This window comes from Brassica oleracea, chromosome C2, assembly GCF_000695525.1.
Source record: "Brassica oleracea var. oleracea cultivar TO1000 chromosome C2, BOL, whole genome shotgun sequence".
Lineage (NCBI taxonomy): Eukaryota > Viridiplantae > Streptophyta > Magnoliopsida > Brassicales > Brassicaceae > Brassica > Brassica oleracea.
Window position 1 is genome coordinate 7,654,758 of NC_027749.1, and position 13,811 is coordinate 7,668,568.

Consider the following 13,811-nt stretch of genomic DNA (forward strand, 5'->3'; position numbering starts at 1 on the left):
AAAGGTTATTTACCTATACTTCAAAAAATAATTTAAAATCAACGAGACGATATATAATAAAATATATAATATACATAAGATGATAGAATTTTTTTTATTTTATTAAATGTAGAGTATTTTAAATTTTAAGAAAGATTTAAACATGGTTACGAAAAGATTAATAGAGACATTTAATATGTTAACATAAATTAATGATATTTCAAACAAAAAAATATATCGAAACAAATAAATGATATAATATTAAAAAAATAAACTTAATTTTTTTAAAATCTAAGGTTTAATGTTTATAGACAAACAAACCGCGCTACGCACGGTAAAATCTCTAGTATTTATAAAGAAAATCGGAGGTGAATGTAACTCCAAAAGATGGGGAGAAAAAATAGAAAGAGAATAAGGAAGATCCTATTACTCTCTTTTCAGTTACATGGAAAAAAAAAATGAAAAGGAGAGCCGACATTTTTTGCCAAAATCACTCAACTAATCGTTGATAGTAAGTTAAGATTGTGCGTGATTTTATCCATCTTCCAAATATAGACTGAGAGAAAAGAGAGAATTATGCAAAAAAAAAAAAAAAAGTATATGAGAGTGTGTAATGAGAAGATAATTGAGTAACCTTTAGCCACAATACAAAATGTGCCTCCAAAGTTTAACTCTTCTCATCATGTTCACTCTCTTTTACTCACATGCGTTTGCTCTTAAGAAGGTCATCTCTTTCTCTATATTTACGTTGCTTTTACAAATATGAACATGTTTGATTCTTAAATTGAGTCTACAGTCCTATATAGTGTATTTGGGATCTCACGGCCATCCTTCTACTCTCCTCTCTCAAGCTCATCTAGATCGTGTTGCTCATTCACATCGCACTTTTCTCGCCTCTTTCTCGGGAAGGTATCATCCTAAAAAAGAAGGGTGTTTGATCCTTTATTTCTCAACATTGCATGAAACAAACTGCCTCTCAATATTGCAGCCATCAAAGTGCAGAAGAGGCCATCTTTTACTCATACAAAAGACATATCAATGGCTTCGCCGCTGTTCTTGACGACAAAGAAGCTTCAGAAATCGCCAGTAAGATCATCGATCCTAAGATTATGGATGCATTTCTCAGTCCCTTTGGTTTCACCTACCAAAAATATTAATAAGTTTTTTTTGTAAATGTAGAGCATCCAAATGTAGTATCTATATTCTTAAACAAAGGAAGGAAACTGCACACCACTCATTCATGGGATTTCATGCTTCTTGAGAAACATGGAGTCGTTCACAAGTCTTCTCTGTGGAAGAAAGCAAGGTTTGGAGAAGACACAATCATCGCTAATCTTGACACAGGTAAACTCCCAAAGATAAGTGTGTGATTTGCTCACAAGTCGAAGTCTATATATTACAATCATGCTTCATAATAATTATATGTATATTATAACCGTCAAGACCATCTCAAAAGTTCTATGGTTTCCATCAGACTTTTAACAAACTCTATGGCTATATCGGCTACAGTTATTCTAATGCATCATATTAGTTTAAAAAAACAGTCGCAAAATATTTGGTGTAGTGGACATTTTACTATGTTGTTCTTTATAAATTTTGGAAGATTTAAAATATGTATATTTATGAAGGTGTGTGGCCTGAGTCAAAAAGCTTCAGCGATGAAGGGTATGGAGATGTTCCAGCTAGGTGGAAAGGCAGTTGCCACGGTGATGTTCCTTGCAACAGGTTCACATCATCTCTCTAACTATCAACAACTTTTATTAAAAAAAAAATTTGATTATTGTTTGATTCAATCCCATTTAACCAGGAAGCTCATTGGAGCAAAATACTTCAACAAAGGCTACTTAGCGTACGCAAAATTCCCCTCCAACTCTACCTTTGAAACTCCTCGTGACCTCGACGGTCACGGCACCCATACTCTCTCCACAGCGGGAGGAAACTTTGTCCCCGGAGCCAATGTCTTTGGACTTGGCAACGGTACAGCTAGTGGCGGTTCTCCTAAGGCGAGAGTCGCCTCTTACAAAGTGTGTTGGCCGCCTTTTAAAGGTGCCGAGTGCTTTGACGCCGATATCTTGGCAGCGATTGATGCAGCTATCGGTGACGGTGTGGATGTTATATCGGCTTCAGTGGGCGGGGATGCAGGAGATTATATGAATGATGGCATGTCCATTGGTTCCTTCATAGCAGTCAAGAACGGTGTGACGGTTGTGTGTTCTGCTGGTAACTCGGGGCCTAAACCTGGAACGGTCTCTAACGTTGCACCGTGGATTATTACCGTCGGAGCTAGCTCCATGGATCGGGAGTTTCAAGCATTTGTAGAGCTCAGCAACGGCTCACGCTTCGAGGTTTTGATCTTAACCTAATAATAGTCCAATATTTATTTATTCCTTGTGCTACAAGTATTGGTTTGAACGCAGGGAACAAGCCTCTCTACGCCTTTGCCTGAAAACAAGATGTACGATCTGATCAGTGCCGCTGACGGTAAAGCAGCCAATGCATCAGCGTTACAAGCGTAAGTAAAAGCTATGTCCATTTTTTCGTAATGCATGTAATAAACTAATAACATAAGTACGTATTAACCAGTGTTTGAATATATATAGATTGTTATGCAAGAAAGATAGCCTCGACCCGGAGAAAGTAAAAGGCAAGATCGTCGTGTGTCTAAGAGGAGACAACGCACGTGTGGACAAGGGACACCAAGCAGCCATTGCCGGTGCTGTAGGAATGATACTATGCAACGACAAGGCGAGCGGAAACGAGATCATCTCCGACGCTCATGTCCTTCCCGCTTCTCAGATTGATTACAAAGATGGTGAAGCTGTGTTTTCATACCTAAACTCCACAAAAGACCCCAAAGGCTACATAACTGCACCCAACACTAAACTCAATACAAAGCCAGCTCCTTTCATGGCTTCATTCTCTTCCAGAGGTCCCAACACAATCACACCAGGAATCCTCAAGCCTGACATCACTGCACCCGGTGTCAACGTTGTAGCCGCTTACACGGAAGCCACAGGCCCTACAGACATAGAATCCGACAACCGTAGAACTCCTTTCAACGTCGAATCGGGAACGTCCATGTCTTGTCCTCACATCTCCGGCATCGTCGGTCTCTTGAAGACTCTCCGCCCTCAATGGAGCCCCGCCGCGATCCGTTCCGCCATCATGACTACTTCAAGAACTAGAGATAACACTCGAAAGCCGATGGTTGATGCAACGTTCCACAAAGCAACTCCTTTTGGGTATGGCGCAGGCCATGTTCAGCCCAATAAAGCTTCCCACCCAGGCCTTGTCTACGATCTCAACACTGGAGACTACTTAGACTTCCTCTGCGCCATTGGTTACGAGAACAAGTTAGTTCAACTCTTTGCCGATGATCCGCTATACACGTGTCGCCAAGGAGCTAATCTTTTGGACTTCAACTACCCTTCCATCACTGTCCCTAAACTCACGGACTCTGTCACAATCACTCGTAAGCTCACGAACGTTGGACCTCCTTCCACGTACAGATCCTATTTCCGAGCGCCTCTGGGAGTTGAAGTCTCCGTAGAGCCGAAGCTGCTCACGTTCAGCAATGTTGGTGAGGAGAAGATGTTTCAGATGACTCTCGGGGCCACGTCAGAGAAGGCTTTAGGGTACGTCTTTGGAGAGCTGACGTGGACTGATTCAAGACACTACGTCAGGACTTCCATTGTCGTCCAGCTTTCAAGCTAGTTTCTAGCTACTTTATTCATCACTCTACTTTTTATCTTTTGGCGTTTATTTTTATATCGAACATTCTATTAGTTTTGGATAATATTTAAATTTTGAGCTAAGTTTGGCAGCTTAATGTTTAAAAAGCCAATTCGACATGCATAATCTAATCTTTTCTAGGATAATATTGTAGTTTCACATAGTTTTATGCGATAATATTTTGCCAAGTACGTGGGCTCAAGACCAACCAATTAGGATCTTCTTTTATTGTTTTTTAAAACTTTCCAATTTTAATTTTTTTTAACTATAGAAGCACTAGATGCAATGTAACAATGTCTTTTGAATTTTTTCTTTGAGCAACCAATGTCTTTTGAATATAATTTTACATTCATTCGAAAAAAAAATATTTTGCCTAGTGCAAGTTTGCGTGTTAGTGACAAGGGTACTACATAAAGTGTGCCTGGTTTCTTGACCCGCTAAAACGGCAGCGATCGTCGTCTCGTGGCAGCAAAGGCAGTGTTGAAACGGTAAGTCAAAGCTGAGATTTTTCTGATTGCTGATTGTTTTTGAAGCAAAAATGTGAAACCTTTTTGAAAATTTGGTCTCAAGAAGAACAAAGTCGTGATTTTTAGTGCAATTGGAATTGATATGGAGATATGATCAGCACTAATCATGTCTTATGTGCAATGGAAGTGTATAATTGGGACCAAACCTTTTGTGTCACATTTTTCTTTGTTATTGCTTGGAAGACATATCTTGCAGGTACTTTATCGAGCTAGGGACTGAATAAACCGGTTTTGCCAGACCAATTTGTTCATATTTCGGTCATGTTAATCGGTGTGTACCGGGTTTTGGGTATGTATATTAGTACTTAATTACTGCTCACATTATATATTTGTGTGTCTGTTGTAACTTATAAGGAATTATTGTTTGTTTTTTTTCTTTTGAACACAAAGAAGTTATTAGGGCAGTTATGGTTATAAAAATATAATCACGAAAGTAATGATGTAATTGTACTCTTGTCTACGTGATAAAAATCGCTCATCTTACAAATGCTATAGACTATAGTAATGGGATAATACTAATATTTAATTTCTCACAATATTTTGTGCAAACTTTTTATTTTGACAAGTGTTAATGTGACTGAACGAAATGTTATTATTTAATTTCTCCTAATGTTTATGTTGACATAATATTTTGACAAGTGTTAATTTGAGCGAGCGAGACAAATGGATTGTGCTTTATGCGGGTCCCAGTGACAAAAGGGGTACGAGACGTACTACATAAAGTGCGTGTGTGTGTGTATTGGCTAAGCTTGACCCATTACTAAACCTCACTCGGGTTACTGGATTAATTACACCCGGCAACCAAAAGAGATGCAGACGAGACTTCCAGAGGACCTTGTCCCTCTCGTCAAGTTTCCGCCGCGCCACCGTCGCGAACCGCAGGAAAGGCAGTGTCGATACCGTAAGTGACCCAGATCTTGTTTCTTAATCTTCGCATATAAATGAAATGAAAGACAGATCTTTGAGAGTTATCTTGTGAAGGAAAAATCTCATCTTTCCTTTTTTTTTTTTTTTTGGGTGTGTGTGTGTGTAATTAGGGCTTTAACGAGCCAGGGACTGGTAGAGAGATTTCATCTCTAGTATCTGTTCAAAGACGTTTGGTTGGAGAAGTAGACGACAGACGCTTGTCTCGAAGTCCAAAGTTTTATGAGAAACGCAGAACCGAACAGGTTTCTAAATCTAGATTTGATATTTGCACAAGCATATGTGGGGTCTTGTATCTCAAATCACTGTGTTTTGGATTTTGCAGGGTAATCGCGTTGCTTCCAAGGATTTCCGTTTGCCTAGAGGATGGACCGTTAAAGAGGTTCCGAGGAGAAACTCCCCTCGTAGTATTGATAAGGTGCTTATGACAGACAAAAGGAATCAGCAAGTTTCATACTGTTGGCTACTTAGTGTAAGAAGGATTGAGCAGGATAGTGTCTAATTAGACTGTTGAACAAAGAAGAGTTTACTGACCATTTGTTTTGGTTCGTTGCAGTATTATACAGAGCAAGAAACGGGAAAACGGTTCCGGTCCCTTGTTTCCGCTGAGAGGTACTTGAACTCTGTCGGGAACGGTACAGTTGCGTCGGTTTTGCACTCTGTTCCGGTAAGTTTCTAAGCTTTTGTCATCATTTAGAAGGGTATAAGATTTAACAGCAATGTACCGTTTTGACGTTGGTTTTCTTCTTCAACACCTTTTCAGCTTTTGGCGATTTGTAATGGTACTGGATTTGAGCCGGTGGTTATTGAACCAAACCCACCTGAGAAAGTTAAATGGTTACTTACCGGTCCGGAAGGAGACATGTTTAGTGCCCATGTTAGCGGCTCGGATGTCTCTCTCTAGTTCTGTTAAACAGACCTGGTCTGAGACATTTGTCTCATTGTATCAACCAAAATCATAGGTTTGGCGTTTTTGTGGCCGGTTTGATCAGTTTTGGTATTACTGTTAACAAGATTTCCCGGTAGGTAGTCTCTCCAAGTTGTCATGTTTCAGTCTGGTTTATAATTGACCGACCTGAATCGTTGGCTTTGCCAGATTTTCTATGTCCATAGTCGAATTTCGGGTAATATCGGTTAGGTCTCTATGTTTTCAATGTTGAAATGCTTACAAGTCTCCAAATCTTGAAAAGTGTATTTAAAACGGAGTTACATGTTATTTTTTCGCGAATTCTTGTATCTGTTAATCAATTTTTACTCATTAGATAAAATCGCCAAATATAAAATGTGAAGAACCATACAGACATTTCTTAGCCTGAATATACTTCTAAATGAAAACCAATATTTTGGTACGGATAGACCCACACGTGAAACCTTGATGGTTTTTTTTTTTTTTTTTTTTGTCGGCTACCCATGTGAGTTAGATCAAACGGTGGCAAACAAGCCAATTCTTCGAGGAGCATCTCCGTCTGTCCGGGTCTGATCTATATGGGAAAAAATATATCATCTACTTCTTGCTTCTTTCGCTAGCGCGTCCACTCGACCATTCCTACTCCGAGGAATATGAGACAGACTCACATCCTCGAAATCTTCATGTAGTCTTTGGAACATCTCAATCTCTGTCGCAAAGGTTGGCCACTCCACCGGGTTCATAGTCATATCCACAAGGTTCGAGCAATCCGTCTCGAACCGTATCGAAGGTATCCTCATGACTCTCATACATGAGATTGCCCAAAGTAAACCTTCCATCTCAGCATGCAAAGCTGAGAGGCTTCTGTTACACGCCCGTAATCCGAAATGTTCAGAGCCCAACTGATCCTTAATACTCCACCCTAAGCCACTAACGCTGCCATTATTGATCCATGATGCATCAATTTGACAAGTAGGGATTCGGGGTATCCAAGGGGGCACTATCTCTCTCTCTAAAATAGAGGGGTCGTCATGATCCTCATTTACTTCCTCTTTTTCATTAGCCTTCCTCCAACATTCCGTCTCAAGGGACGCATGTTGGATAGAGTATCCATCGGGGATACGAATTTCCCATTAAAGAGTTTGTCGTTCCTCGCCTTCCAAATGTACCAACAGATCCATGAGAAGGTATCGAATTGTGGCCTCAGTGGAGCCACCTCTTTTCTATTTCAAAACAGAAAGTTCATGTTTTGGTATATAGAAGTACTCGGGAAGTAATCCGGAAGGGACATATAGTCCGATAAAGCCCAAAACTGAAGGGCAGGGGGCATTCAAAAAGAAGATGATTTATCGACTCCACTGGGTCAGCACATCTAGGACAACTCCTATCGGCGTCCAGGTGTCTATACGCTAGCCTTTCTGCCGTCGCCACACAGCCCGATATTGTTTGCCACAGGAAATGTTTCATCTTGGTCGGGGTCTTTAGCTTCCATACATGGCTCTGAAGGCTCGTAATACTCAGTTCTATGGCCCCTTCATGTGTGAGGCTCTGCTTGGTTGCTCGGAGAAGATCGTAACCGGTGTGAAACCTTGATGGGTTAAACTTAAACGAACTGTAACATTGAAATTTACAGGACTTTTCCTAGTCTTGCAGTAGATCGTTATTACCAACGGGCAAAGCTAGTATCTCTCAAGTTTGGTATCTTAGATTGAGAGGGTTTGTTATCCGATGTGAGCTATAATTATTAGCTCTCGTAACCGGTTTATGCAGTAAATTGGGGGGGGGAATGTAACTGTAAGCATAAATAATAGAGCCGTGAAGTACACGCAATGATAGCTCTTTTAACCAAAATATGAATTCACTCCAGTGAAGTCAGTCACCTACTGCAAGATCTTATATATGTAATTGTATGGTCTCATGTACAGCAACAAGTCTGACTCTTTACCCGACTAAGATTATGCACAGCTTTTTTGTTGTTGTTGTGCAAAAGATTATTTAGTTTATTTAAAGTTAGTCCAAAGTTTTCTTTCAATTTATAGCTGAAAAACTACAAACAGTATATGAATTGATATGTATTTAGCAAATGATCATGTCTACAATGGGTGTCTAATTCGAGAGAGAAAAAAGATTGATCCATATCTTATACAGCAATATACTGTATACATTTTTGGTCAAGGACCTTAGGATCTAACCAACATTCTTTTTTGAATGAATGTTAAATTGTATTCATCAAAAAACATTATGGACATTAAGTGCTACGATGGTGTTTATAATGTGGGATAAGGTGTAGACTAAAAGAAAAGGAAACAAATTAGCTAATCTTGTCTCCTCTGTAGCCAAACCAAATTCTCAAGCCTTCATCATACTTGCGATCCTCTGTCTTCGAATGGTAGAAAGTCAGTTCCTGACTGTTTTGACTATGGTTTTTGTGAGCTGAGCTGCATCGAGGGTAATGGGTTCTCTCCATGCCTTCTACGATTCCTTTCCCTCCATATCATGTGGGTGGTTGTTTGAAATGTGTACCTCATGCATGAGGAATAGCCGAACTCGCTCTTGATGGTGATCCATCAAAAGTGTAGGAATCTAACCCAATATTAGTTACTAATACATGAGTTAGAATATGTTAATAACGAATAACTCTATATTTCATGTCATTTTCGACAGGAAACTGGAAAAAGTGTAAATCTTGACACTAAAGACCAAAGAAGCTAACCCAAACAAGTCATCTGTTTCTATCCTTTATGTTATTTAATCACTAATTATAGTTGTCGTTGTTTCACTATTTGATAGCATGGTTCATGTCGTAAGTATAATGGATGTCCACTCTAGTAAATGCTATTGTGGGGTTAATGTATCTCTTTCTTTGACATAGAAATTTACTATGATATAAATGAAAGAAGACTTTGAAAAGCAGTGCTACTGAAGACTTCTAGATATAGGTAAATGGAAACTTCTAAGTTTTCAAAGTCAAAAGACAACATTGTTGGTTATTGAAATTTCTATTGGTATGATTATTAAAATATTTATACATGCTACAATTTGAAATCGGAGTTGACGCCAAAAGGGTACGAATAAGCTAAAATTAAAAGTCACAGATACTTTTTCTGAATTATAAATTTGTAACCTCAAGGCACCACCCCAACCCAACATTGACTCTTTGCTGTTTTATAATCTCAAGGACAAATATCACTTTACCACATTTCAATGGCACTTATTCCATATACTATTATGATTTCGAGGTAATTTCCAGTAACAAATATTTGACTCCCCTAACAAATCACGCCAAACTAGTCAATTTGTAAATTTATAAGTATATGCTAAACTGTAAAAAATATTACATTCAAACAGAGTTGTCAATTGAATGAATCTAACTGAAAGTTATAAGCGAGATTAATAATACACCTAGGTAAAATAAAACGAGTCTGAAATTAACCTCAACGTACACCTAGGCTCAAACTACAAGATTTTTATATGTACCCATCATGTTTACTCTTTAACTTTTTGAGCACCCACTGGGGTTTTTAGTAGTTACCTACACATATTACAATGCTTACAACTCATCATTCCCTATTCTTCTTTTCTTTGTTATTAAACCCACACAATAAGCTTGTTTGACTCCAGCCGTTTCATTGCAGATTTTTTGTTACTGATGCACACCATTGTTCCTTAGAGCCACCGACTTTGGTTTCCTCGGAATACACTTTGCTCGAACCGCCTCTTCTTCATCCTTTTCAGTAGTTGGTCCCATTCTTGAACTCCTAATACATAATGAAATATTGGACTATTATTATAACATTCCAAAATATCTCATATTTGTGTTGAAAAGAAATCTACTATGAAGACATGTTTGAAAGACACACCAAAACGTACTTCTCTACTTTTTACCATTTTGAGCTCTTAATCAACCCACGCCATAACCAATTATTGGCATGTACAGGAAGTAAATATAACAAAAACGAAGCAGACTACGCGCCGATTCATATAAAGCCAAGCAAACTGCTGGACGTTTTCAAATCCATTAATTTGTTTTTTTTACCTGTCAGCATTGTAAGAAGAAGATCTTTGCAAAGCAGGAACAAGCTCCTTCTTGGTCTCAATCAAACTGCCGCTAAAATACTCTTTATCTTCCAGTTTTACCCTTCCAAAACTCTCTAACTCCTTCTCTGCCCTCTCCAGACCGTTATCCCCTGCTCCTCGCGTTACCGTGCACCCGCTACGCCCAGTCAACGACAGCCCATGATCTTTCAACAAAACAGGCCCACATTCCTTAAACGACATCGTCCCGCACGAGATCAGCTGCATCAACACAGCCGAAGCCCTCATCCTCCCGCTCGATAAGCTCTCGACCGTCCGATGTTCGCTGGCGCTCTCGTTTTGACGCAATATCAGCCGTCCATCTGCTTTGATCAGATTCTCCAAAGTCTCGGGGCTCGAATCCGACGGCGGAGGAGAAATCTCGTCTCTGCTCAGCTCAATGCTCTGATTCTCGAAACTCGCCGGACTTTCCACCTCCTCCTCTTTCGCCGGCTTTCTCCGCCGCCTTCGATCCTCCGTCTGCGTGGAAGCGTCCGCGGCGACTCTGCGAGTCGACTCGGCGCTAGACTCGGTTGCTTTGTAGACCTTGTACTCGCTGAGATCGATAGAGCTCCACGACTGGTTGCGCCGGCGACTCACCGGCGAGACGGAGTTGGAGTTTTTCTCTGGGTTTAGAGAGCTCGTATCTCTAAACGACGTCGTTCCGAGGAGGCTCCTGGGGTTAGAGAGGAGACAAGAATCAAGAACCTCAGAGCCTTTGAGTACATACTCTTGACCTTGAACGGGGAAGATGAAGTCGTCCTCCGATAAGTCGTGCCAGACAAATCCATTTTTGTAGCTCCTAAAGTTCAGAAGATCGGACGGTTAGTTTTTAAAAGGCAGATGAATAAATAGAATCGACGGTGGAGGAGAAACGGTTACCTTTTGGAAGACCAAGAATAGAGGCTTGCCATGCCTTTCCCTCTAAGATCATTCAAACGGTTTATCACATCTGAAAAGAGTTGGAATAACATTAGAAGTTTTAAACTTTCTTAGAAAGTGAGAGTTTTTGAAGATACAATTTGAAAAGTTGCCACCTTTATCACCACTGTTTTGTTCCATTAATAGTAATAAAGAGTAAACGGCCAAAGAGAAGAGCGAGTTTCAAAACCTTTTGAACTAAAAAAGCAACCTTTTTTTTTTTTTTGAAAAGCATGTCTTTTTCAGTTGCGGATCAAGAAAAGTTGTGAGAAAATTCAAAAGGGTTTAGTTATTACCTTTGAGATAGAGACCATCGGTGGAAGAAAGAGTGACTTCGATGAAATGAGGATGGTCGAGCTGACCATTGCGGCAGAGATAATAGACGACGGGAACTTTCCGGTTAAGAGTCGGTTTGTGAGGAGGCTCAGTCCAGATCCGGTTTCGGTCAGGACTGGGGTCTTGTTGGTCTTTAGATCTCCTGGGGACCAAGTAGTTGCTATCTGGTGTTGCTCTGAACGCTCTTGAACTCATTCTTTTGTGTTCTTTGTTTGTTGGCAGTGATGGAATGAAAACAGAGGAAGAACACGAAGTGAGAGTTATTGTGGAAGAGTTATGAGGGAAGTGATGATGTTGATGGAAAGACAAAAATCTTTTGTTTATGAGTTTGGATTTATAGAAAGTAAAATGAAGAAGAGTGATAAGAGAGGAGAGAGGGGAGTTTTTTGAAAAATGGGATGCGAGAGACAAATGACTACACAACAAATAAAACTTTGGTCTCAGTCTCTCTCTCTCTTCTGGTTACTCTGATATCAGCTCTTAACTTACGCCAGTAGAAAAGCATTTTCTAAAGTCAATGTCATTTAAATTCCTGTCATACCTAATTCTATTATTTTGGGAGTTTTTTAGGGGAGTATTTTTCAAATTTGAAATTTTGTATAAGGGTTTGGTAGAGATTTTGAATAAGTAATTAATCATTTCATTGTTCGACTAAATGTTTGTATTTTGAACTAGGGTAATTAATTAAATCTCTAATAGAATAACATTAGGTTTTGAAGGCTACCCGAAAAGAAACATCAGATTTTTGAAGAATTTTCAAAATTTCAGCTTTTTCAAATTAGAAGAACACTAAGTTTCAGTTTAATGGGACCTTCGTGTTATTTGTATTTTTTAAAGTTTGTGCAGTATATCGAGTCAAGCATCGCGCTATTAAAATCGTTTTAAAGTGTTTACAACATTTTAAAGTGTTAATGAAGTTGAGTAATGGATACCAGTTAAGAGTCTTATTGACTACAAGTATGAAAGCGACGATTTTAAATGTGTCGTCTGTTTCAACTACTACTTGTTATCCGTGGACCTCTACCACTTGGCATATCCTCATAAGCTTACTGCTTACAAAACAGTGATACAAAAAGGTTAAAACGGAGGTCCATATACTGGCAACTAGGATCTCTATGCAGACTATTCTAGGGACGTAGGCTTCTTATGTTCGAAATTTACAGTCTCGAATGTTTTCAAACACACCCACAGAAAATACATATTTTTTATATCGCTTTGGTCGCAAATTCACAACTGAAGTTAATATAGCATCATCCTCACGGACACGACGAGAAATTGTTTCACCTTCATGCTGCAAGGCTACAAGCCACCACAATAAAGTTAAACTTTTAGGTGCGGGCCACAATGAAATGAAACCATGACTGGTGTTTTGTCATTTAAAAATCATATAGATTTCTCTTTTTCATTTAAATGTTTATGTCTTCCTCAAAGGAAAAAGGTTATACTTTGACTTTTTTTAATCATGACAATGAGTTCACGGACAGTTTCTTTCATCAGCTGCATTATTATGTAATTGTATACGGTCTGAGTCACTGGACATAGATATATACACTTATAAAATCCAACTATTCTCTTCCGCTCATCGAATGGCTCTCATACTCCGACTGAGATTTATCAATACACCGCTTGTTGTAATACACAAACATCTCACATTTGTTTTTCTTCATATTTTGATTCTTTTGGGTCATACATCTCTTCTTCAATGAATATGGATGATAATTACATTTGTATAGCTTTAAATTGGTATTTTGTTCGGTCAATAAATAACCTAAATAATGAATACAAACACTGTTGTATCAGATATTCAACAGTTTTTGTTTTTAGATTCCAGTGTATAGTGAATTAGTGATATCAGTTTAACTAGGCATAGTTTTAAATAGTATGACAAAATGTCAAAGCTGACATAACAATGGCCAACAAAAATAAAAACAAAACAAAACTGCGGTCGGTCGTCCATTCCATTTTTGTTTATTCACGTGGGAACTCAAACATATGGAGTAGTGTTGTTTATTAGTAACAAATAAATTACTATCCACATTAACTAGTTTTGATACAACCAAGACACTATATTTTGTTCCATTATTGTTCCTCCAAGCTGAATACGAGTTCATGGTGAAAAAAAAAGAAGTATCAAACAATATACTACCAAGCTTCCTCCTTATAAGAGACTAGTATTACCCCTGTTCTAAAAATCGGCCGCCTATGCGCTACGCGTCACTTTTCCGCCCCGATTTATACCAAATCGGTTTAAAAAATCGGATATTCCGCCTAGACCGCCTAAATGACCGCCTAGCCGCCTAAATGACCGCCTAGCCGCCTAGGCGGCCGCCTAATTTTTTTTTTTTTTTTTTTTTTTTATTTTTTTTATTTTTTTATTTTTTTTTATTTTTTTATTTTTATTTTTATTTTAT

At 38.8% G+C, this 13,811-nt stretch overlaps 3 protein-coding genes across 3 annotated transcripts; 2 read left to right on the plus strand and 1 right to left on the minus strand.

Annotated features, from left to right (window-relative positions):
• The first annotated feature begins 581 nt into the window (after positions 1–581).
• On the plus strand, positions 582–3,836 carry LOC106325562 (subtilisin-like protease SBT5.4). The gene is made up of 8 exons (XM_013763610.1): positions 582–703; positions 776–888; positions 968–1,065; positions 1,159–1,323; positions 1,608–1,704; positions 1,787–2,324; positions 2,397–2,491; positions 2,580–3,836. The coding sequence occupies exons 1-8, from the start codon at positions 632–634 to the stop codon at positions 3,691–3,693; spliced, it is 2,292 nt and encodes a 763-aa protein (XP_013619064.1). The 5' UTR covers positions 582–631; the 3' UTR covers positions 3,694–3,836.
• Positions 3,837–4,915: 1,079 nt separating this feature from the next.
• LOC106323332 (methyl-CpG-binding domain-containing protein 7) lies at positions 4,916–6,066 on the plus strand. Its single transcript, XM_013761474.1, has 6 exons — positions 4,916–4,939; positions 4,987–5,139; positions 5,276–5,407; positions 5,488–5,634; positions 5,719–5,829; positions 5,926–6,066. The coding sequence occupies exons 1-6, from the start codon at positions 4,916–4,918 to the stop codon at positions 6,064–6,066; spliced, it is 708 nt and encodes a 235-aa protein (XP_013616928.1).
• Positions 6,067–9,429: 3,363 nt separating this feature from the next.
• On the minus strand, positions 9,430–11,822 carry LOC106322930 (protein UPSTREAM OF FLC). Its single transcript, XM_013761086.1, has 4 exons — positions 11,361–11,822; positions 11,026–11,095; positions 10,106–10,945; positions 9,430–9,827 (listed from the first exon to the last, which is right to left on the minus strand). The coding sequence occupies exons 1-4, from the start codon at positions 11,593–11,595 to the stop codon at positions 9,713–9,715; spliced, it is 1,260 nt and encodes a 419-aa protein (XP_013616540.1). The 5' UTR covers positions 11,596–11,822; the 3' UTR covers positions 9,430–9,712.
• Between the last annotated feature and the right edge of the window lie 1,989 nt (positions 11,823–13,811).